Source organism: Neopsephotus bourkii, unplaced genomic scaffold (genome assembly GCF_033783945.1).
Source record: "Neopsephotus bourkii isolate Nb327-2 ecotype Australia unplaced genomic scaffold, CSIRO-AGI_Nbou_v1 NB_741, whole genome shotgun sequence".
Lineage (NCBI taxonomy): Eukaryota > Metazoa > Chordata > Aves > Psittaciformes > Psittacidae > Neopsephotus > Neopsephotus bourkii.
The window spans coordinates 2941075-2965668 of record NW_026901239.1 but is presented as its reverse complement, the minus strand read 5'-3'; the positions used below and the strand labels follow the sequence as shown (position 1 = coordinate 2965668).

The 24594-nt window shown below is 40.5% G+C and overlaps 1 protein-coding gene across 1 annotated transcript; it reads left to right on the top strand.

The window, feature by feature from the left end:
- The first annotated feature begins 500 nt into the window (after window positions 1-500).
- On the top strand, window positions 501-24168 carry METTL14 (methyltransferase 14, N6-adenosine-methyltransferase subunit). Its single transcript, XM_061354711.1, has 11 exons — window positions 501-624; window positions 1056-1144; window positions 1867-1954; window positions 5535-5615; window positions 6960-7047; window positions 10078-10168; window positions 11726-11867; window positions 14382-14474; window positions 15869-15985; window positions 20483-20693; window positions 22615-24168. Exons 1-11 carry the CDS (start codon window positions 559-561, stop codon window positions 22926-22928), a joined length of 1380 nt encoding a protein of 459 aa, XP_061210695.1. The 5' UTR covers window positions 501-558; the 3' UTR covers window positions 22929-24168.
- Window positions 24169-24594: the final 426 nt, after the last annotated feature.

Here is a 24594-nt window from a genome sequence, read left to right as displayed (position 1 = left end):
TAACATGCACCAAACTGCAGTAACTGTCACAACTGTGAAATACCCTGGAGACTAAACTGCTGAAAAGAGCTCCCTGAAGACTTTTTAGAGCTGTTTGCCTGGAGTTAGTGATAAACTGCAATGGCCGAGTGAACACAGATTTAACATTTATACTTGAAAAACACCTAAATTATGTTAAAACAGGCAAACAGGCTGCTCAGCCACTCCTTAAGAGTCTGGACATGGGATTCCCACCAGTCTGAGAGCTAGTACCTCATGCTTTACCATCGGTTTATCTGCAGGTCAGAGCAATCCTGCTTTGAGCTCGCCCACCACATCCCGCACAGGTCGCGCACAAGCACGACGAGCCGTCGCTGTGAAGGAGAACTCTGCCCCCCCGCCGCGCCGCCTCACTACTCAGGTCCCTCAGGCCTCGCAGCGCGCCATCACCCCTACCCCACCTGGCCCCTGCTACCGCAGCCTCTTGGCCATTGGCGCCCGCGCCATCGACGTAGAGACGGAAGTGACGCACGGGCGGGAGCTGGGTGACGCGCGGTGGCGGAGGTTATCGGCGCGGTGATGAACAGCCGCCTGCAGGAGATCAGGGAGCGGCAGAAGCTGCGCCGGCAGCTCCTGGCGCAGCAGGTACCGACGACACGATCCTCCGCCAGGCCGGGCCGGGCCGGGCCGGGCGCTCGAGCATGTGGGGGCTGCCCTTTCCCTGCTCGAGGGGGGTGCTGTCGTGTGCAGCCTCAGATGCAGCGGTTGTGCTGCTGACGGCGGCGGGTGGGCCTTTGTGGAGGCTGCGCGTCGGTACGTCAGGAAGCGGCCCTGCCGCTGGTGCCCGGCGCGGGGCACAGGCAAGCAGCGAGCCTCAGGGCGCTGCTCGGTTTGAAGCCGCGGCTGAGGCTGGAAAGGTGGTCACTGCTGGAGCCTCCAGCCAGCCTGCAGGCAGGCCTGGGTGGTAGGAGGGTGAGTCAGGCTTAAAGAGCGGACTTTTCGGCTTCGATCGTTACTGTCTGGTGTGTTTTTGTCAGTGCTAGCTGTGGCTTGAATTTGCCTTGCCCGTTGTTCAGTTAGGAGCTGAAAATGCAGACAGTATCGGTGCCGTGCTGAACAGTAAAGATGACCAGAGGGAGATCGCTGAAACAAGAGAGACGTGCAGGTCAGTACCAGTACAGTTTCTGTTTGAAATGAGTGGGGTTTAACAGTAATACAAGCCTTTGAAGTAAGTAGAGGTTGTGCTCTAAACATAAAAAAAATAATCTTACTGTTATGTTACTGAATAACATACAATCCAGTGAAAGAAAATGCTTTAATTACTTAGATATGACCTTTGAATAAGGTGAGTACGGTTTAGACATTCACATTTAATAGTAGTTTGGAAATTAAGGTTAACTTTTGCTTCCTATGTTAAAAAGCTCCCGTGAAGCAAAACTGAGGTGTGAATTTAGTGTATGCGTGCTGCGTTGTCCTAAAGCCTTTGTGCTTTTGCTAAGAGCAGCTACAGGGCAAATTAGAAGTTCTTACAGAACAGTAGGCATGTCTAAGAGTACCTACTACTTATTAATTCTCACATGTAATAGTAACTTTCTTGTGTGATCAGGCCTAACTTTGTAGACGTACTGCTTTGCTAAAAGTTAGCTGTGCCTTTTAGAGCAGAAAAGTGAGGAACTGAGAGACCTGTTTTCAGGAGTCCTGTCCTGAAAAAGCTGTGCTGGTCTCAAATATACTGAGAAATGAGCAACTTCTCATACACAGAGTTTCAAAAAAAATTCAAACTTGTAACAGAAACATGTAGTCAAGGCAGATTGTCAGAGAGCTGTCAAAAGTTCCCTCTGGAGAGAGAAATTATTTTATATGAGCATCTTTTTTGGGTGTATACAGGGCTGCTTATGATACTTCTGCACCAAATGCGAAACGCAAATATCTAGATGAGGGAGAAGCTGATGAGGAAGAGATTGAAGAATATAAGGTAAGAAAAAAAAAAAAGTTTTCTCTGGTGTTCACAGGTCTCTGAGGGATTTACAAAATACATATATGTGTGTGTATGAATAAAAATAAAAACGATGTCTACAGACACTTCAAATTACATGTCTTCCAGTGGTATCTCTCTTGATGTTTCCCACTGCAGAGATCTAAGGAGGCATAGACACCAAGTGTTTCTCTTCAGATGTGGCTTCGGTGCATTGCACTGTACATGTGTCAGAACCCAACGTTTGGAGGCTTAATTTAGTGCAGCTTCTAGGTGAGCTTAGGTGATGGTGGGAATGGCTCTCTTGTGTGGAAAGAAGTGGTAAAATGTGGGTGTACACACACAAAAAAATCTTGACCAGAATTCTTTGTGTCAGAAGAGGCACAGGCCACAGGATGAAATACAGGGAGACTGAGGGTGTCTTCCTACCTGCCTGTTCGGTGCAAAGGAATGCAGTTCCAGGTGAATGGAAGAAATTAGGTATTCTAAGGAAATGAAAGTAAGATGCTTGGCTTAGGGTATATTTTAAGTATCAAAAATATCCATGAAAAGTTCAGTTTAAAAACAAACCACGACGTTTCCATTATCATTGAAGAATAAATGGTTGTAAAACTCTCATCCCCTCCATTTTTTCAGATGCTCATCCAAGAGCTACAGACAGCTTTCTTTTTTTCATATCTAATGTGTTGTCTTAGCTGAGTGGTAGAGAAATGAGGTTAAGCAAAGGCATGATTATGATGCAGCTGTGTTTCTGATTTGCTTTGTGATCTTGTTGCAGTATATGTCCTCCCCTCCCTTTTTAACTTGTCCTTTTTCAGTTAAATAGAATCAAGGTCAATGCATTTATGAAATTATTATTTCACATATTATTTCAGTGTCTGCTGTTCTCTTGGATGCTTAAAAATAGTAATTCTTGAAATATGAGGCCTTGGTAGCATTACATCTGTGTTCAGGCTTATAAATGTTTTGGTACAAATGTCTTATCTCCTGTCTCCCTAAAGCAAAAAGGTAATGCATGACAGGTAATGTATTTTTGATGATTGATTTTTTCAAGTCTAAACATGGTGTTATTCTGTATTTAGCAAACCAGTTAAGTTGCCAACTCAAATAAGGGTTTTCTTTTTGCACTGTTTGTGGAGTCTTTATAATCACATCAGTTCATATCGGTTTATTTTACTCCTTCACCAAGCAGGTGCTTAACAACCTTTCTTTTTTTTCTCTGTAAAATATGTGTGGATAAGTCACTTCAGTTGGCAGAGTATATGAATATTATAATTAACATTTTCTCCACTAGCGTGGAGAAGACTTACCCTGAGGTAGGCTGTAATCGCTTGCAAGCTGCCAGTCTCTTGCTGTATTGTTGAAATTGAAAAATACTTTTATAATACTAGCTGGGACCAACTTCAGTTAAGGAGATGAACAGATATAAGAAACTTGAAACCCGCAAGTAGAACATCTGTTGTTGCGTCATCAGGTGTGTTCTGCAGATGTTGCTAACTTTCAAATGGCAAGGAGATAAAAACTTAGTAAAATCCCATCTGTATTTATGGAAGTGTTTCCCTGCTACTTTGAGCCTGTTTAAATTCACTCTTGTAATATGAACTGATACAAAAAATCTAGATCCTTACGGTATCAAGCCCCATCGGATTGTGTTTAATACTCTTTAGACAAAGTAGTAATAAACTATTAGTGTTGCAGACAAATGTTGTAAGTTTGTTGGCTTTATTAGGAAAATTAGAGGCAAGTATTTCCAGTGTGAAGTGGCTCATGTGTCTAAACCTCTGATCTGCAGTGTTGTAGAAGAGAAGCTGCATGGTGATTTTAGAGCAGCCTTCCAGTATCTGGAGGGGACCTACAAGGGTGCTGGAGAGGGACTCTTTCTTCGTCAGGGACTATGGCAATAGGACAAGGGGTAACAGGTTGAAACTTAAACAGGGGAAGTTCTGGTTGTATATAAGGAGGAAGTTCTTTACTGTGAGATCATTCCAAAGTCTGGTTTACTCAGTGAAGCTTTGAACTTCATAAGGTTCTTCTTAGCCCACTGTTCCAGCATATCCAGGTATTCTGAAGGGTGTCTCTCCTTTTTGAAGTGTCCCATTTCTACTCTCATTTTGGTATCATCCTGAAACTTGGTCAGGGTATACTTGATCCCATCATCCAGATAATTTATGAAGATATTAAACAGTGTTGGGCCCAATATTGATCCTAGGGGGACCCCATTAGTGACAGGTCACCAGCTGGAAAAGGGCCTGTTTACCACTACCATCTGGGTGCAGCCTGTCAGCCAGTTCCTCACCCACTGCGCAGATCACTTACACAGACTGTAATGCATCAGTTCCTCTAGGAGGAGGCTCTGTGAAATTGTGTTAAAATTCTTGGGAAAAATCAAGGTAGACCATGTCAGCTACTTGCCTTACATCAGCCAAGCGCGTTACACTGTCAAGCAGAAGGCTATCGGGTTTGTCAAGCAAGAAGACTTCAACTTAAGATGTGTGTCAGTGGGGAGAAGTCGAGTTCCTTTCTATGAAAAATCAGGTTCTTCGTCGTTCTTTTTATTTCAGTGTGTTAAAATGTCTTTAAAAAAAAAAACACAGCTTAATCCTAGAGACTGCTTTTCTCCTCATGTGAAGCACCATATTAACTGATTAAGCATTTATGTTGTAATCAGTAATGTATGAAGGAGTGTAAGCATTCTACTAAAATATGATAGATATTACTTAGTGGTTCTTCAGTTTTATTTCTATATAATATATATTCTAGGTTTTTTCAGGATCAATAGGAAAACAAGAAAGTGACATGAAGAAGTGACTTTCTTCTCCTGTTTCTGTTCCAAGTTCAATGTTGGATGTTCAGAGTATGTCAGTGTGACAGATCTCTGAACTCCAGAAATAAAATGAATGAACAGTCGGTGACACTCTAACTGGGGGGGGGGGGCCCCCCCCAATGCATTACAATTCCTGGTTTCTGTAAATTTTAAGACTAAAAATGACATTTTTTAAAGTTGCTTCCAAGAGCAGTCCCAATGAAATACTGGCTTGTACCATGCGCTCTTTCCGCAAAGTGTGACTTGAACAGATTTATATAGAGGAGGTGGTTTCAGCTGATAAGGTTGTAACAGAAGAGATGATTGAATGACTATAAATGTTCAAAGGTTCTACTACTGAAGAACTTCAACAAAATAAATTATTTGCTTTAGTCCAAGTAGTGATATTTTGGAGAGACAAAGATTAAAAGTTCCACCCCTTGTAAAGCACTGCCTAACCATCAGGGTCTGGAAATTAAGGGTTTCTTATTTTATTCTTCTTTCAGACACCTTTCCCAATAACACTCTCCTCTTTATTAAGAGAGAAGTGGACCTCTGGAAATAAGTAATTTGTTTTTCTCCTCCAAAACTGGAGTTGGAATCATTAATGATCTGCGGTGATCTGTAGTGATCTGCTGTGATCTGTAATGATCTGCTAATGATCTGTAAGAGACTTCTCTTAGTAGACAGCCCACATCCTTCCTTAAGCAGCAGAATCGTAATGAGGAGAGAAACAGCATGATCTTGCATAATTGTCATCCCTGTTTTATTTCCAAGGATGAAGTAGAGCTGCAGCAAGATGAAGAGAACCTGCCCTATGAAGAAGAGATTTACAAAGATTCCAGTACCTTTCTTAAGGTGAGCTGCTTTTGCAATTAGAAGTGTGGTGACAGGTGACATGGTTGTGTTAATATATTTCTGCAACTGATGGTATTTGAAATTGTCTTTGAAGGCTGAAGTAATGAACTTGAATTGGCAAATATGGAAGTTTCCTGTGAAAGATACAACTCTAACTAGTGCTGATATTAACCTGGCTAAAGATCTGGGTCAACTTGCAATGAGCCATAGTAATGGTGGGCCTGATTTGAACTAAAAACACAATGATAGTCTTGTTTAACATCTTCGTCGCTGACATGGACAGTGGGATTCAGTGCGCCCTTAGGAAGTTTGCCAAGGACACCAGGCTGTGTGGTTCAGTTGGTACACTGGAGGGAAGGAATTCCATCCAGAGAAACCCTGACACACTTGTGAGGTGGGCTGATGCCAACCTTATGAAGTTTAACCATGCCAAGTCCAAGGTCCTACTCCTGGGTCGGAGCAATCCCAGGCACAGCTACAGGTTGGCCAGAGAAGAGGTTCAGAGCAGCCCTGCGGAGAAGAACTTGGGGGTGTTGGTCAATGAGAAACTGAACATGAGGGAGCAGTGTGGATTCGCAGCCCAGAAAGCCAACCGTATCCTGGGCTGCATCAAAAGGAGCGTGACCAGCAGGTTGAAGGAGGTGATCCTGCCCCTCTACTCTGCTCTTGTGAGACCTCACTTGGAGTATTATGTGCAGTTCTGGCGTCTTCAACATAAAAAGGACATGGAACTATTGGAACAAGCCCGGAGGAGGGCCGCAAGGATGATCAGGGGACTGGAGCACTTCCTGTATGAAGACAGGCTGATAAAGTTGGGGCTGTTCAGCCTGGAGAAGAGAAGGCTGCATGGAGACCTCATAGCAGCTTTCCAGTATCTGAAGGGGGGCCATAAGGATGCTGGGGACAGACTATCCATTAGGGAGTGTAATGATAGGATAAGGGGTAATGGGTTTAAACTTAAACGGGAAAGTTTAGATTGGATATAAGGAAGAAATTCTTTACTGTGAGGGTGGTGAGGCACTGGAATGGGTTGCCCAGGGAAGCTGTGAATGCTCCATCCCTGATGGTGTTCAAGGCCAGGTTAGACAGAGCTTTATGTGACATGGCTTAGTGTGAGGTGTCCCTGCCCATGTCAGGGGGTTGGAACTAGATGATCTTAAGGTCCTTTCCAACCCTAACTGTTCTATGATTCTGTGGTTTTGACTAGCGTAGCTTATAAAGGCATGTTGGACACCCCCCCCCCAACCTATTACCTTCTCGTTTATCAGACTAACGTGTAGTAGTTGTGTTTGTATATCCACTTACCTCCCTGTTGCATTCACTGAACTCCCTTTTGTTCTCCAGGGTACTCAGAGCTTAAACCCACACAACGATTACTGCCAGCACTTTGTGGATACAGGACACAGACCCCAGAACTTCATCAGAGATGTTGGTATGTCGTAGTATCTGTTTGAATATAAACTGGTTCTGTTCAGTAGCACTTCTTTTTCTTCCTGTTTTTAATTCCTCACAGTTACTGGGAAATGCGTATAGATATATGCTTCATAGTTTTGTCTCTCTGCAAGCATACATACCAATATATGTATTTATATGAATTATTTTATTTTCAGTCATTTAGGAGGTGATTATTACTGGGGCTGCTCTTACTCTTGCTTTTACTTGAAGGTATTTAACCAGGAGGATTTTTTCAAAACTAAGCTTTTTTTAATTCCAGGAAGTAGGTGAGTCTGTTGAGCAGATCTTGGAACCTTTGGAAGTTTCAGTAACTGACTTAGAGCTCAACTGCTTCCTGGACTGTATTGCCTCCAAGAATGCATGTAGCATGTAAAATATGGAAAATACTTATATTTAAGTCAGTAAGCAATATGGGTAATATTTACCAGCTAAATTATGTAGCTGCTGACAACTTGTCAGAAGGCCCAACACATTACTGAATTTAGAGGATGTTATTTTTTTAAGTTTATGTTTATCCTGCCATTACTGAACTTGTTATTGAGGTCTTATTTTATTAGGCCTGAATTTAATATCTCTAAAAATAAGGTATGATTTGGTCTTGTGTCCCAGAATGGGTACCTGGTAGTTACTTAGTTTTTTAAAAAAGCAGGACACCTCCCTTTGCAGTTTTTTTACAACAGTTCTCTGTATTTTGTCAAGTATAAGACTGTCAGGGCAAGTGTGTTGTTTATAGATGCCAGTCCAAACAGGTTTTGTTTCTTATTGAAGCACTCAGTTTTTATTCTTCTCTTTTTGTGAATGCTTCTGTGAAACACACCTGGATGTTTAATAGAAAAATTGGGTGTTTTGACTCAGTTGTGTTTTTACCTGAAAAGCCCCTGGGCTTCAAGTTGTGTACTTGAAATATTTATGCTCTGTTCTTTGAAATAAGATGATTATGAAGATAGAGCAGCCCATGTTATTTGCTCCGACTTCTCTGCCACAGAGGGAATTGGGAAGGGACAGGACAGATTAAGAGTGTTAATATGGAAATAAACGTCAGCAGCAGTTAGTCTAGACCCTTTATTAGACACGAGTTATGTCAAGTTGGATATTGGTTAGCACACATTTTCTCCATGACGATGAGACCTCTGCTTAAGTACTTCCTTGTAATTGGATGTGACCCTACAAAAAGCTGTAGGGGAAGGAGTGGTTTCAGAACACCCAGTTGTATCTTTCTGATGTTGCTGTTAGTGGAGTGGGAGAAGCCTGTGGGTTTTGTTTTGTTGGTTGGTTTGTTGGTTGTTTTTCATTTTGGTGGTTTTTAAGTTACATATCATATAAGGAAAATAACTGAAGTAACTTTTGGGTGGTTTATGCACTTGGAATAAGAGATAGTGAGATTAGATACTAACAGCCTGGCTTTTGCCAGTGAAATGCTGTTGTTGCTTGCTGTTCTCCTTGATTAGATTGGCTCCAGGATCTGTTGGTTCTTTATTTATTTCACTCTTAAGCTAAAAGGACGAGAAGCGAGTCTTTGCTTCATGGCCTAGCTAGCGTCTAGTCTGCCCAGAAGTGCCCCCAACCCAAGCTGTACTTGTAACACAGCTGCTTATTATGGGGAGAGACTATTTAGCAGGGCTTGTTGCGACAGAACGAGGGGTTATGGTTTTAAATTAAAAGAGGAGAGATTCAGGCTGTATGTGAGGCAGAAATTCTTTTACAATAAGGGTGGTAAAATACTGGGCCAGGTTGCCCAGAGAGGTTGTGGATGCACCATCCCTGAAGATACTGAAGGACAGGCTGGATGTGGTTCTGGGCAACCTGATATAGTTGAAGATGCCCCTGTTCATTGCAGGGGGTTGGACTAGATGACCTCTGAAGACCTCTTCCAACCCAGGCTTTTCTATGATTCTGTCTTAGGGCTGGGAGTTCAGAAACTGGAATTAAAATGAGAGAAATGAAGCCTTGTGGGTTTGGTTGGTGGTGTGTCCTGTGTTCTTCCTTGCCACTCCCCCCATGGAATAGCACCACTTAAAGTGGTAAATTTAAATGAATGTAAAGCTTTGTAAATAACTCTATTAGTTGAACTGATACTGACTGGGAGGTGGGAATGGTACCTTTTTTGGTTTGCACTGATTCTACTGCTAGCAATAACCAAAACATACTGTCTCTATGAAGGGGAAGTGTAATATACTGAATCAGGTATTGGAACAGGCTGCCTAGGGAATGGTGGAATTGCCATCCCTGGAAGTGTTAAAAAACCTTGTGGATGAGGCCCTCAGTGATACGGTTTAGTGGTGGTCTTGGCAGTGCTGGGGTGGTGGTGATTGGACTTGATGATGTTAAAGGTCTTTTCCAACCTGGTTGACTCTGTAAAAAGTTTGATGGTTTGGGTTTTTTTCTTTTTTAAAAAAGCTTGCTGAAGAAAACCTAATTAGGATTCTCCCTTTTGCATTCTGTATATATGAAAGATTTGAAAAGTGACATAAAGCGAAGTCTAGGAACCCAATAAATACGTGTGTTCGGATCTTCATGACTGATGCAGAGTACCAAATCTCAATGTAAAGGCTGCCAAAGAGAAGCAGCCGTACCCCAGCTGCTGCCTTAGAAATAGTCTTCAAAGGTTAAAAAAGAGTATTTTGTAAATGAGTGTTAATCAGATCTTAATATGAACTTATGGATATAGGGAATAGCAAAATAACTTTCATCATTCTGGCACTTTGAGTTTAAACGAAAGATTGTTTCCTTCTGATAGAAGGTGTTGCGAACTTCGCATCACTGTAGTGCTCTAGAGAAGGTTAGAGCACAGACACTACATTCAGGAACAACCATAATTAACTGGGTAAAGGCAGGAGTCTTTTGTGAAGTACTAAATAAAAAGCTGCTTTGAAGGGTTTGGTTTGTTCTAACAAAATTAAAATAAGGCTAAGTATTAACATTGCAACCTATTCAGAATACTGGACAATGCTTAATTGATACAGATTTACTCTCTTAAGTAGTTGTTAACTTCATGTTTTCTTCTTAGGCTTAGCAGATAGGTTTGAAGAATACCCAAAACTTAGAGAGCTCATCAGATTGAAGGATGAACTGATATCTAAATCTAACACTCCTCCCATGTAAGTGTTCTTGTGGAAAATGCCTTTCTTCTCCAGACCTGTTTGAAGTTAGCTGTCTGCTTTGCAAATCTCAGTCTTTTAGCATCTGCTCAGAATTTACATTTTCTATGTCTGTTTTTATATGCAAGTTAATCAATTGAAACATCAGAAGAATAAAATCAGTTTGATTTTGCTAGTTCAATATAGATGCTTCATATGGTATATAAACTGGTTTGTTTTTCCAGTTGTGATTATTCATAGTATCTAAAGCTTTGTTTTTATGAGATAGAACTGTCAGCTGATTGGACAGCAGGCTTTAATTTAGGAACTAAAAGAACACAGTATGATTGTGAATCTCATGTTATCGTGCAGTTTACAGTAACAAGAAAAGCTTTAAAAAACTGGCCTCTTGATATAACATTAGTTGTTCTCGTAACAACTCATTTTTTTGTATAATGTTCAGCCATTATCTTGTATCCATTAATCAGATTTTACTTTGTAGTTTAAGATGAAAAAAGTTTAGGCTGGCTGGAAGTGTGATTTGTCATATTCACTTTGAATTACCTCTTCAGTATTTGCTGGAGGTTAGGCACAGTATAAGCTTGCTGCATGTTACGCCCAGGAGTTTGAACCTGTCTGAGTGTTGAACCTAATGTTTTTGTTATATTGTAGTCCTAACCTCTACAGAGTAAAATAGCATTACTTCATGATAGTCACACGAAAACCTCTGACACAGTTGTTTGAACAACTGAGACACAAACTGCAAAACTCAACTTGCCATTTTGAAGTTAGGTACGTTTTGGCGTTTTTAGTCTTAAAGCACAACAAGGGAAAAATTGTAACCAAATGCTTCCTTCTGATAATACCAAATACGCTTACACAATAATAACCTCTTCCATTCAGTTTGTTTGGAAGGGGGAGGTGGTGCTCTGCTAATCAGCTTTTTTAAGATTAAAGGTATTGAAGGGAGGGCAGTGTAATTTTTTTTCATAGTGATGCAGCAGCAAGTGGTGGGCTGGGTACATTTGAGAGTGTACATAATAAAATCAGTGTATATGGGGACTAGGCTTTTGTTATGGGGACAGAGAAATACATTTCTAGTATGTGAAAAGTAACCACATTTCCAGTGTTCAGAATCTTATGAACATAACATATAGTAAGTGTCAATCCTAAAAATAGGCCACCTTGAAGCAACCCAAAAGTCTCTTAGCCAGGCAGTGAGAGTTTGAGTCTTAAACTTTGATGCCTTCTCCTATATAGTCCATGGATGTACACAAAGTTAAGTGATTCTGTACGTATTGTACTGTCTGTGCAGGCATCTGTTTCCTGCTTGCTAAATTAGAATCCTAAAAGCTGTTTATTTAGAGAAAGCTTACTTCTTAAAAACTAATGCAACAGCATCCAGCCTAGGTTAAGTGAGAATGTTATGCATCTCTACTGGACTTGGTGCATATGAGTTACATAGACTACACAGGAGACCCTACTTGTAACTGGCTACACGGAGGTGCTTTGTGGAGTATAATTTTCAAACCAGTGTTACAGCTTGTCCAAGCAATTGATCCTCTTTTGTTTGAACAGGTACTTACAAGCAGATTTGGAAGCTTTTGATATTAGGGAACTGAAGTCCAAATTTGATGTGATTCTCCTGGAACCACCACTGGAAGAATACTACCGAGAGACTGGCATTACTGCTAATGAAAAATGCTGGACCTGGGATGATGTAAGTATTTTCCTTGTTGTGAATATTTCATACATGTATTTAAGCAAAAAATTTGAGGGTTTTTTCTTTTTTTTTTTTTTTTTTTAAGAAAAAATAAAATATGTGCTTTTGGTCTGTTTTTGAAGAAAAGCCTAGATTCTTATGAAAAGTAAGTTTTATATTGTATGCATGCCTACACTATTTGTGCTCAAAAGATGGGGTCTGGGTTTTGGTTTTTGAGGAGTTTAATGAATTAGATCTACCTTTTTATTCTCCCTGATCCTGGTTGAAAACTAAAATCTAATAATAGTGGGGTTTTCCCCTACTGTGTGTGAGTTTTCTGTTTGTTTTTTGCTATTGAAATTCAGAGTATCCATTGTAAATATTTTCTTGTTGCTTGACATTCTTACAAAGGTTTTTAAGGTATGCTTTTTAATATGCTTGTCTTCTAGTCAAAAGAGATGGGTATGCTTCAGTGATGTACCTTCCTTCTCCAGAGTACTGGTTGGGTAGGAAATTTTTATAGTCAAGCCAATTGTAATCCTGAGAAGCCTAACAAAATAGATAAACAATGCTTGTGAATATTTTTTTTTCCTTGTATTTATTCCCTTACTGTTTAGTCATGTCAAAAGATTAGGATTTTTTTTTTTTACTCATGTTGATTTCTGGCCCCTTTTCGGAACAAGGAGAAATCTTAATGTGTGAGATGTGATCTTTTCTGAGATCACTATTGCTGCTCTTGTTTTATTGTGCTCTAGCAAGCATTTAGAGAATTGAGTCAGAGAAAAGATTTTCCTTCTGTAGTAGTGCATGTAGATGCTTGTAAAGAAGTAAACATTATATAGATGTATTAATAATACAACTGCATTCCATAGCTTTGCCCTTTCAATGAAGTGAGCCCTGGAAAAGCAAGGTGAAGGCTGAAGGCTATGAAGTGCTGGATGTCATCAAGCATAACAATTTGATGACATAAAGCCTGCTGCCAAGTGGCCCTGTCCTTCAAGATTGGAGAATTCACTCACTTGAGCATTGAATAAAGAACTTGTAATGTGAAAAATAGTGGTAAATTTGCTCTGCCCTATATATCTACACTTTACTCATTGGGGGAGTGGGCGGGAAGGAAACTCAAAAAGCAGAAAACCAGCTAACCAACCAAAAAAACAACCAGTAAACAACCCCACCCTCACAGCAGTACAGACAGTCTGGAGTGGAGAGGAACAGCAGATTAAAAAAATGTTTGTGTAACTGTGTCAGGGATTCTTAGGTTTAGGCGTGAATGGGAATATGCAACTAATAAATACATGTTATTTAGAGACCCTACTTGAAAGGTATGTAGGGCTAGGTCTGCATTAGCAGCACATTTGCCATAATACAAGTGAATCAGTAGATGGAGGCAGTTGTTACTGACATTTTCTTTCTTGTGTTCCATGCAGTTCAGGGAAGAGAGATGGTGTTACTTTAAACTAGGTTTAGTTTGTCCTAAATCTTTGTTCGTGAAGTCAAGCCATGATGGTGATGAGGAGTTTGTCCTTAGGCTGAAACCCACACATGTGTAACTTCAGAAGTGAATCAGTCAAACTGAAGGATCATGGAAACAAAATAAAATTCAATCTACCTTTTAAGGAATGAATTTGGAAACAAAGGCACTCATGCCTGTGACAAGAAGCTAGGTAACTTTACCTGTACAGTCAAAGAATAAGTAGCTTTTGTATTAGCCATTCTATTACCTCAGGTAAAACAGGGGCCTGGGCAGCATTGCCCCAGGAAAAATAGTTCTGTCCTAAAAGGAAAACTGGAAGTGTTTGGGGCAGGAGTCATCCTCTTAGCTGGAAGTTACACCCTCTTAGAATGGCTTCTACTGCATTATTTTTCTTCACAGTGGCACAAAATGAAGCTTGAGTTGATGTTACTGCAAGTTACAGATGCATCTTCTCGTAATGAGTAATAGATGCTTTCAATCTGAAGTTATTTCATCCTGAATGTTACTCATTTGTCATTGTTGACCACTGTCATAACAAATTCCTGCTTCTTTTTTCCTGAAAGGGAAAATGGAAAGAATGTCTTCCTATATAATAATAGGAATTGAGGTGAGGTTTTTTAATAATGTGTCTTCACCAACTTCATATAAGTAACCCCAGGGCTGAAAAGAAGCAGAGCATTATTGCTGTGTTGCTAAATCTTTTTGCTACCAATGCAGTGATAGAATGAAGCAGAGGTTTTGGTGGAGGGGAATCGTGGTGGGTTGTATTAGTCTTTTATGTCTGGAATTTTCTATGCAGATATAATTTCTGTTAAAAAGAGTTAATTCAGCTGGTCATCAGCTATGTTGGAAACGTGCACTTGGGTACTCATAAACTAACTTTTACAATATACTTTCTGGAAAACAGTTTTAAGAGGATGGCTGTGAATGGTATACAGACTAAAATTTTTAATAGAAGTGCTTCCTGGTGGTTTCTGCTGTAATGCTTCAGCACATATTTAATATAAGGAAATTTATATTTAATTCATAAACATTTCTGTTACTGTTATTATTAGATAATGAAATTGGAAATTGAAGAAATCGCAGCCCCAAGATCATTTGTATTTCTGTGGTGTGGTTCAGGCGAGGGTCTGGATCTTGGTCGAGTGGTAAGATGATGTTTTAATTCAATTAATCAGGCTCAGGCTTAGGAGTTCATTTTTATCCTTGACTTTTTCTATATAGAAATCTCAACTGTAGCTGCTAAGAGATGTTTAGTTACTGTGGTAGAGGATACAGAATTTTAAATGTATTAGATGTATTTAAGTATATCTGGCATTAACTTTTTAGATACTGTTATGTTCCAGATAAGTTACTGTGACCATGTGAGGAAGTATAATTCTATATAGTATAGAAAGCTGTACTGCTGTCTTGTTCTGATGTATGCATGTTGCCATGTTGAGTGCATTTACAATACCTTGAGTGCATTTACAACCCTTATTTCTGCCAGAAATACTCATGGTAGTAGAAAGAAGCTACTGTTTCATGAAGTGACATAAGATTGTGTGCTTAGCACTGTTTGTTTTCAGATTGAGTTTATTCTTAGTGAGTTTCATGAAGTTTTACTTCTCTGTAAGATCTTGGAATTTTGAGATAATCTTTCTGTATGCCAGTGTAGCACTGCTTGTGCTTGGGATGGTGGAGTAAGAATTTCCAGTTGGCTCTTGCTGTGTTGAAACGTTCTTTGCTTAGTTTGAGCAGTGCTTTCTGTTAAAATAATACAGCATTTGTATAAGGACAACAGGCAGTTACTAATCTGATTGCTTTATCTGCTTTTCATTGTGAGGTTAGTTAAAGTAGCTGTTTTGGATATATTGATTTTGGTCTTAGACATATCTGTAGTAGCTGGAATGTTCTTTAACACAGCAGTAGCCAAATGAGTAAATGAGTTTGAATCCTTAATGCTCAAGTTCAAAGACTACACTTACAGGAGTTAAGGATTAAAAAGTCATGTAAGTTGTTTTTGGTGGTAGGTTTGTTTTTTTTGTTTTGTCAGGCTTGGGCAGGGGGAGAGATGTGGGTTTGATTTGTTTTGGTGGGTTTTTTTCCCCAGTATAAAACCCAAAAAATAGTAGCAAAGCTTTTGGCTATTTATCTTCCCATTTATAGAATTTTACATAGATATGAAAAACCATCAGAATGCAGGAGTTAGTGGAGACAGGACCAAGGCAGCTGATCACTATGTTGCTCAGACTGATTTTGATTAAGTTTAGGTGTCACTGCATGCAGAGTTCTGTAAGGCGATCTGTGCAGTGTTTAGATATTTAAGAAAATGGGGGGGGGCCCCCCCCCGCAAGCAACAAATAAGCCATTTTATTTTGTTTTATTTTGTGGGGGGAGCAGCTTGACAAACTGTGGTACAGTCCTGCCAGTGAACTGTTTCATTTATCTGTGACAAATTGCTCTTCCAGCTATGCTTCAAGAAAAATACAGTACCTATATGAGTGTTCAGTTTAGGTTATTTGGTGTAGTGTGAACTGTTTTATCTGTATGTAATATTTAGTGTCTACGCAAATGGGGCTACAGGAGATGTGAGGACATTTGCTGGATTAAAACAAATAAGAACAATCCTGGGAAGACCAAGACTCTCGACCCTAAGGCTGTTTTCCAAAGAACCAAGGTAATGGTTTGGCTCAATTTCTCCTCTGTGCCCACCCTGTGCCTTTATGCTGGTAAAATGCCCAGTGTTCCACAGGAGCTGGTGACATGCTTTCAGGAAAGCAGACATGAAGACTTCAGAATTCTGTTCTGTAGTGTACATTATATGGAAATAAACATATTCATAGGATGAATGATGAAATTCTGTCCCCATTTGACTTTAGTCACTGTGTTAGAGGCTTCATCTACATTTAATACTGCTTGGTAGATCTCTGTTAGTCCACTAAGTGTGGTACTCATTTGAGCCTTGTTGAAATGCAGGCAGCTGAGGAGAATTTATAAAGTGATGGAAGAAGAATGAAATCCCGAGAGGGAAGATGGAAACTGAACAGAAAATGTTACTGTACATGGCAATGTGTTTGATTTCTAGGTCATTTTGGCTATGTGTTAATGGTAAATTAGCAGTTTGTCTATCACCAATACCTTTTGTGTAAAATACAAGCTCCTTTCCAGATTAGACAAAACTTGCTGGAGGAGAAACACCTTTTGAAGGGAACTAAAATTAGCAGTAGAATTATACTAAATTTAACATCAAAGGAAGTCTTTAAAACTGTAGGTTATAAATGGATGTTTTCATAAAAATAACTCTGGAAGACTGACTAATTTGCCTAAATAACAAGCATACAAGTATGTGCCCAGAGCTTAAACCAGATGTAGGACTGGTAGGGACCATAGTTCAGTCGCATTGCCTGGCTTCTTAGAGATGACAGAATTGGTCAGCTTGCTTTAGTTAACATTAAACAGTTTCTTAGGGGACTTTTGTGATGACATGTATTGAAGAAGGTGCAGAGAAGAGGAAAAAAGTGTTCTGATTTAAGAGGCTCAACTGTTACATTATTAAGAAACTTAGAAAAATGTAGGTAGGATTAATAAAGAATTGGGTATGTGTGGGTGTAACTATGGCAGTTGTACTGAATACAGAGAGTTGGCTGATGAATTAATAATTTAAAGTGTCATTTAACTTCAGGACTCATTCTACATCCACTGATCATTCATGAGTATTACACATCATCAAGTCTGTCTCGGATTTGCCATTTTTTAGGAGTATAAACTTCCCTTTTAGATACCTGAAATCTTCCTCTGACTTGCATTTACATTAATCTGAAGTTTGTTTGAAAGTGTGTTGTATTAGTTATACTATATTTAGACTTACAAATATTGTATTTTTATTGCATATAGTATTGCAAGTATGTGTAGCTTATTCCTAAGGGAGAGATTAAAACTAACACAGGAGTATTGGGGAGACTTTATGTCTTTGTTTAACTGAGAAAAATAGTTTCTGGTATTAGAGAATTTCTCTGTTTATTGAGCAAGGGTTGGGCTGAGGTCAATATTTATAATAACAAATGTTGGAAATCAAGCTAGCTTATTCTGACTAAATATTCTGTTGTGCAAGATGTATTTACCAATGATCACAAGAGCAAATGCTATCCTGTTATGTTTAGTTATAGAATCATAGAATGGTTAGGGTTGGAAAGGACCTTAAGATCATCAAGTTCCAACCCCCCTGCCATGGGCAGGGACACCTAGCTCTAAACCTTATCACCCAAGGCCTCGTCCAACCTGGCCTTGAACACTGCCAGGAATGGAGCATTCACAACCTCTTTGGGCAACCTATTCCAGTGCCTCACCACCCTAATAGGAAAGAATTTCCTCCTTATATCCAATCTAAACTTCCCCTGTTTAAGTTTTAACCCATTACCTCTTGTCCTATCACTACAGTCCCTAATGAAGAGTCCCTCCCCTGCATCCCTATAGGCCCCATTCAGATACTGGTAGGATGCTATGAGGTCTCCATGCAGCCTTCTCTTCTCCAGGCTGAGCAGCCCCAACTTTCTCAGCCTGTCTTCATACAGGAGTTGCTCCAGCCCCTGATTATCCTCGTGGCCCTCCTCTGGACTTGCTCCAACAGTTCCATGTCCTTTTTATGTTGAGAACACCAGAACTGCACACAATACTCCAGGTGAGGTCTCACAAGAGCAGAGGGGCAGGATCACCTCCTTCGACCTGCTGGTCGCGCTCCTTTTGATGCAGCCCAGGATACGGTTGGCTTTCTGGGCTGCGAGCTCACACTGAAGCTGGCTCATGTTCATTTTCTCATTGACCAGCACCCCCAAGTCCTTCTCTGCAGGGCTGTTCTGAATCTCTTCTCTGCCCAACCTGTAGCTGTGCCTGGGATTGCTCCGACCCAGGTGTAGGACCTTGCACTTGTCATGGTTCAACTTCATGAGGTTGGCATCAGCCCACCTCACAAGCATGTCAAGGTCCCTCTGGATGGCATTCCTTCCCTCCAGCGTATCAACCGAACCACACAGCTTGGTGTCATCGGTAAACTTGTTGAGGGCGCATTCAATCCCACTGTCCATGTCAGTGACGAAGATGTTAAACAAGCCCGGTCCCAACACCGATCCCTGAGGGACACCACTCGTAACTGATCTCCAGCCGGACATTGAGCCATTGACCACAACTCTATGTGTGTGGCCCTCCAGCCAATTCTTTACCAACCGAGTGGTCCATTCATCAAATTGATGTCTCTCCAATTTAGAGACAAGGATGTCGTGTGGGACAGTGTTGAACGCTTTACACAAATCCAGGAAGATGACATCAACTGCTCTACCCCTGTCCATCAATTCTGTAGCCCCATCATAAAAGGCCACCAAATTGGTCAGGCAGGATTTCCCCTTAGTGAAGTCATGCTGGCTGTCACCAAGCACCTTGTTGTTTTTCATGTGCCTTAGCATGCCTTCCAGGAGAATCTGCTCCAAGATTTTGCCAGGCACAGAGGTAAGACTGACTGGTCTGTAATTCCCTGGGTCATCCATTTTCCCCTTCTTGAAAATGGGGGTTATATTTCCCTTTTTCCAGTCGTTGGGAACTTCACCTGACTGCCATGATTTTTCAGATATGATGGCCAGTGGCTTAGCAACTTCATTTGCCAGCTCCTTCAGGACCCACGAATGGATTTCATCAGGACCCATGGACTTGTGCACGTTCAGATATTTAAGATGGTCTCGAACCAGTTCCTCTCCTACAGTGGGCCCAAGGTCTCCATTCTCACAGTCCCTGCGTCTGCCATCCAAGACTTGGGTGGTGCGGTCAGAGCCTTTGCGAGAGAAGACCGAGGCAAAGAAGTCATTCAGAACCTCAGCCTTCTCCAAATCCTGTGTAGCTAGTTCACCTGAGAGCATACTGAGGGGGCTTATGTTCTCCCTAATCCGGTTTTTATTTGCTATGTACCTGTAGAACCCCTTCCTGTTATCCCTAATATCCCTAGCCAAGTTTAATTCTAACTGGGCCTTAGCTTTCCTAACCTGGTCCCTAGCTTCCCTTCCTAGTTTAGGCATCTCTAGGTGGATGCTTTATGCCGTGCCACCTGTTTACAGAATCTAAGGTATTGATGAATGACATTCCATGTGTTAGGAAAGAAAATGTTTTGGCTAGTTTTTTCCAAAGGCTAGATTCATGAGGCTTTGCTGGACAGATAATTTGCTGAGCAGAATTCTGCCTTTTTATTTAGTTAAATTAAAGGTTCAGAAACGCTGTTGCTTGGGTGCATTTGACCAACATCATAGATTCAATAAGGGCACCTTCCTATAGTCTTTCTTATTTATTTGCTGTTAAAAGTCTTCCTAAAAATCTGGAAATGATTACAGTCTTGTCTGAAGCCTTTTTTAGAGCCATCTGGTGGCACTTGGTGAATCAGTGTTTTTTATGATACTGGGGAAAATGCCTCATCTGATTTTAATAATCCCAGAGACAGAGCTCTGAAATAAATATGTAGAACCCTTTTTCCATCCTGTACCAATTATGGTGATTCCTCATTCATAGATGCTACCCATTAGTCACTTAAATGGATCTACAGTGTTTTAGAGGAAAGAAATGCTTATCACAGCTAAAGAATATGTTAATGCCGATGGAGTGAGAGTACATTGACGGTTTGATAGTGGTTTTAATTTTTTGATGCAGTGATGTCTTCTAGAAAAGAATCTAAGGGTGAAAGCTACTTCTGTTAGCAGAATTACAATATGAAGAAGTACATCTTATTTTCCCTGACTGGCTGTTCTGTGATTGAGAACTTTGAAAATTACTTACATGGATAAAGTTAGGATCAGAATGCTGATACAAGTATTAATCATAATTGCCATCACCTTGTAATCTTTCTCCTTGTAGTCATTTATCGGCCTTTCCAAAGTTAAGGCTCTATCTTTGCTGTAATTGAAGAAGTCCAAATATCTTTTGGCCAGATAACTAGTCTCTGCTTTGTTTTCAAAAGGCTGTTTTGGTAGCTCCAGCTTATTCTGTTCTTCTGATTTGTGCTTTAGACTTTTCTCTCCCAGAAGAATAGATTCTACTCTTACACAATTTGCTTTTGTCTCCATTGTGCTAAAATCACAGGCATATGTTCTGCAGCAGTATTTGCAGCACATGACAGGTACTATTATGTGTTCTGTGTGCATAGGAGCACTGCCTCATGGGCATTAAGGGAACCGTGCGTCGCAGTACAGACGGTGACTTCATCCATGCTAATGTTGATATTGACCTCATCATCACAGAAGAACCTGAAATTGGCAATATAGAAAAACCTGTAGAGATTTTTCACATCATTGAGCATTTCTGCCTTGGACGACGACGTCTTCATCTTTTTGGAAGGGACAGTACGATTCGGCCAGGTAACTCTTATGTTTACTTTTGTCAAATGCTTAAATTCTAATTTACTTTAATAACCCCCTTCCAATTTAATAATCCTCTTCCATCATCTGAAACCACTTGATGGGTTCTGATGGAAGCTGAGACAAGACCTAATCACAAATCCAGTTTTAACACTGCTTGCTGTTAAGTTTTGGTTATAAATACTCATTTTTGGAAGTAAATACTTGCTTACACACGAAGACCTTTACTCTTTTGTTTGTTCCACGTTATCTCTAACTGAAGGTAAATGCTGAAATTACTATTTTTTCTACTGGAATAGGGAAATGCACAATTTCTGTATTTGAAGTTCAAATTCTGAGTAATTCCTTTCTACTAAACTTTTATTTTTGGACTTAATAGTGAAGTAAACTCTACCCTAACTCTAGAAATTAACATGTCTTTATCATGTGCAAGACAGAGTAGCAGAAATTTCTGCTTGTAAATTCCTTTCAAGGTCCTAAGGAGGTTTCCAGACCTATATCCTAGGTGAGATAATAGATCTCAAGGGGATACGGTTTTGGTGTATATGAAGATCTGTCAGTCACAAAACTGTTGTTTGGAAAGTATATGGCAAGTATCAATTCTACCAATTTTTTCAGAACAGAGTTTCTTGTTCACCAGTATTTTTTCATGTGTTTAACTCATCAGCAAGTATAACAGAATTCAGTTGAGATTTCTTCTTTCCCCATGTGCCATCTGTTTACACTTCTGAGAAGTGCAATTTCTTCCTCTAAACTGATTTTTAAATCCCCGTGAGCTTAGTGATGGTCCTTTTGCCAGTGTCTGAAGACACAGTGTGTTACACTGGATGCTGCACCTGGCATGATAAAAAATGCTTAGAAATAGATGGATCAGATTGAAGGTAACCGTATTTTATTTGTTGACTGATGATGTCAGTCTTAATTCTGTTGGCTATTGTGTGTGTGTGTGTGTGGAGAGGGGGCTCTTTTGTTTGGTAGAAAGACATTATTCAGGTGTTACTGAAGCCCTGTTGTGTGTGAATTCTTATATGTTAATTTCTTATGGGGTCATGTGAGTCCAAATCAACTTTTGTGTTTTCTGAATTTGGTAGTTACCCTGGAACTGCATTGCACACTTTAAATCCTATATTAATCACAGATCCTCTGCTACTTTAGCTTATAATCTGAAGAAATAGGAAAGTTCTTGCTGTAAATGTCTGCCTGCCTTGATTCATCTGGTGAAGTTGAAGTGCCCGCTGAGTGTGCATTATCAGGTTAATTTAACTCTTTAAGCTCTGTTTCCATATTGTGGGCTTCAGCAGAATTGTTTCTGGGTTTTCAGATATGTGCTTCCAGCATGCTGTGCTCTTGTCTGCACTGTCACAACAGGTTCCTGGAGGCAGAATTACCTAATTCTCGTTTAAATGCCTTTTTTTAAAGGGGAGGAGGAGGACATTATTTTTAAACTAGATGAATTTCCTGATCTGGTTTAGTGTGGTCCTAAAGGGGCTGGAAACTGTTGTGGTAGTGTAGAGGAAAGAACAACTAGGAAGGACTCTTATGAAGCCTCAGCATGAATGTTCCCATAGCCAGGTGTAATAAAAAAAAACCCACAACAACACCCACCCACCCCCCCCCCCAAAAAAAAAAAAAAAAACCAAAAAAAAACCCCAAAACCAAACAACAAAAAACAACCAAACGAAAAAATAAAACCACCAGAAAATGAAAATAAATGAAGCCTTTAGAAATAATCAAACTGAAGTCTTCACTTCTCAACAACCCTGGCTTTCCTAGAGGTCACCTTTTTAATTCTGTTCAACACTGGTGCCATGTAGGTAAGTGTCCCTGTCACTTGAAAGTTCATTGACTAGGAAAAACACAAGAATGGCCTTGAAGCCTGAATTTTGTTCTTGCTTTTGTTGACTGTGGTTTTGTTCCCTAGGTTGGCTGACTGTAGGGCCCACCCTCACAAACAGCAATTTCAATGCAGAAACATATTCTTCATACTTCACCACTCCCAATTCCCACCTGACGGGCTGTACTGAAGAGATTGAGAGACTTCGTCCAAAGTCACCGCCGCCCAAGTCCAAGTCTGACCGGGGAGGTGGTGCTCCAAGGGGAGGAGGAAGAGGAGGGACTTCAGCAGGCCGAGGAGAAAGGGGCAGAGAGAGGAACAGAACTAACTTCCGGGGAGAGAGGGGTGGCTTCAGAGGGGGACGGGGAGGTACCCACAGAGGAGGCTTTCCTGCCCGGTGATCACTGTTAGGTAATTGCTTCTTCAGCCAGTCCTGTGCCTCATCTCTGAACCTTTTTCTTGGTCATGTTTTTGCTAAAGTGAATTATTCTGGCGACTCAAGCTAGATGACTTCTAGAATTGGTTTTGGTGCAAACAGTTACGATTAGTCTGCCTTCCAGTGACTGGCCTGGTGCGTCACCTCACCTACCTCCTGCATCCTGTAGCAAGAGTGCTGCACTCGGCCTCCTGGCAGCTTCTCGTGTCAGAGCAAAGTGTACCATCTCTTCAAATCGCATCTAGGACTGCGGTGAAGATACTTGCTTTTCCATTCTGAAATGTGCGAAGTGTAGGCTTTTTTAACTGTTGTTTTCTCCAAAACATGGATTCCTTTTCCTTCTCTGAGAGTTCAGGTTTGGGCCGACTTGGATTAATATGGTGGAGTGGGCATGAAATGCGGTTCTGAATTGCGTGGCCATACCAGACTTGCTCTCTTACTCATGAAAGAAAAAGTGCTGTGTCTATATTGACACTTGTTTTAACTTCTTTGAAACCAAGGTCAAATAAAATAAACAGAATTCTATCTTTTCTTTCTTGGTTTAAATTTCCCAGATTATTGCTGGGAATAGGGAACATGTTTATTTTTCATTTGTGGTGTACATGCACTCACTTTTCACATCTGTCATGGGGAGAGTGGTAATTCTATGCAGTCATGTGTTGTGCTTCATGAAAAACAGGAAGCTGTGCGTTTATGTGTAGTCCAGAACTACACATAGGTCTGGGTTGCTGCTCAAGTAGGGATCTTCACCAAGCATCTATTCATTGTAGCCTTGTCCTTTGTTACTTTATTGCCAAACAATTGCAATGCAAGTAGTAGAAAGACCTGGCTGGAGGTCATATTGGAAATGTGACGCTGTGCTGTAAGAGCGAGCACTTCCGAAGACAAATCCCCATGGTAAGGAGGGCACGATAATCCAACTGAGTGTTGTGCTTTGCCTGTGGACCCTCCACGCACTGGAATTAGACTGTTGGTGATCAGCTCCAGAGTACAGTGCGAAGAGAAAGCGATTCACTTGGGGATGTACAATGAACTTCTTGTCAGTACTTCCCAGACTGAACAAACCTGGCTGCTGAAGTCTCAAAGGTTTAGGTGTGGATGTTTGAAAATGTTTTAGGTCTCAGTGATGTTTTTCTGTTGAAGCCTAGCTTTTAAATAACTGTCCTGTAAAGTAGTGGATTATTAAAATTGTTTATCAAAACTAATGTTGAAATACGTTTCCTAGTATTTTGTGGGTTTGTTCTCCTTGAGGTTTTGGAATTCCTAAGTTTTGCTGTGGTTCCTCCCTGCTGTCCCCTCTTTATTGCTAAAATGAAACAGTACAGTGAAACTCATCTGATGTTTACATTTTGTGTTTTCCTGTGTTATATTTGCACATCTGAAGAGTGACTGGATTTAGGGTAGGGGTATTTGACAGGTAGAGCTCATTGAATTGTCAGCGATGTCTGCCAAGGACTACCTGGAACAGCATCAGATGGAAGTTATGTGCCACAGTAAGAAAACCTTGTGATTTTGCCCTAATCATGTTCTTCCTCAAAAAGCAAATAATAGAGACATTTAGGAAGGTTGCTTTTGTGCAAGTGATAAATCTTTTTTTTTCTCATTTAGTAGAAAATTTTATGATTCTAAAA

What these genes read in the sequence shown, in the direction of transcription:
- METTL14 (XM_061354711.1), top strand. Translation starts at nt 559, where the DNA reads ATGAACAGCCGCCTGCAGGAGATCAGGGAGCGGCAGAAGCTGCGCCGG. An exon ending in AAGAGATTGAAGAATATAAG is followed by an intron (nt 1,955 to 5,534) that starts GTAAGAAAAAAA and finishes TTTATTTCCAAG; the next exon opens with GATGAAGTAGAGCTGCAGCA. An exon ending in GTCTGGATCTTGGTCGAGTG is followed by an intron (nt 14,475 to 15,868) that starts GTAAGATGATGT and finishes TGTAATATTTAG; the next exon opens with TGTCTACGCAAATGGGGCTA.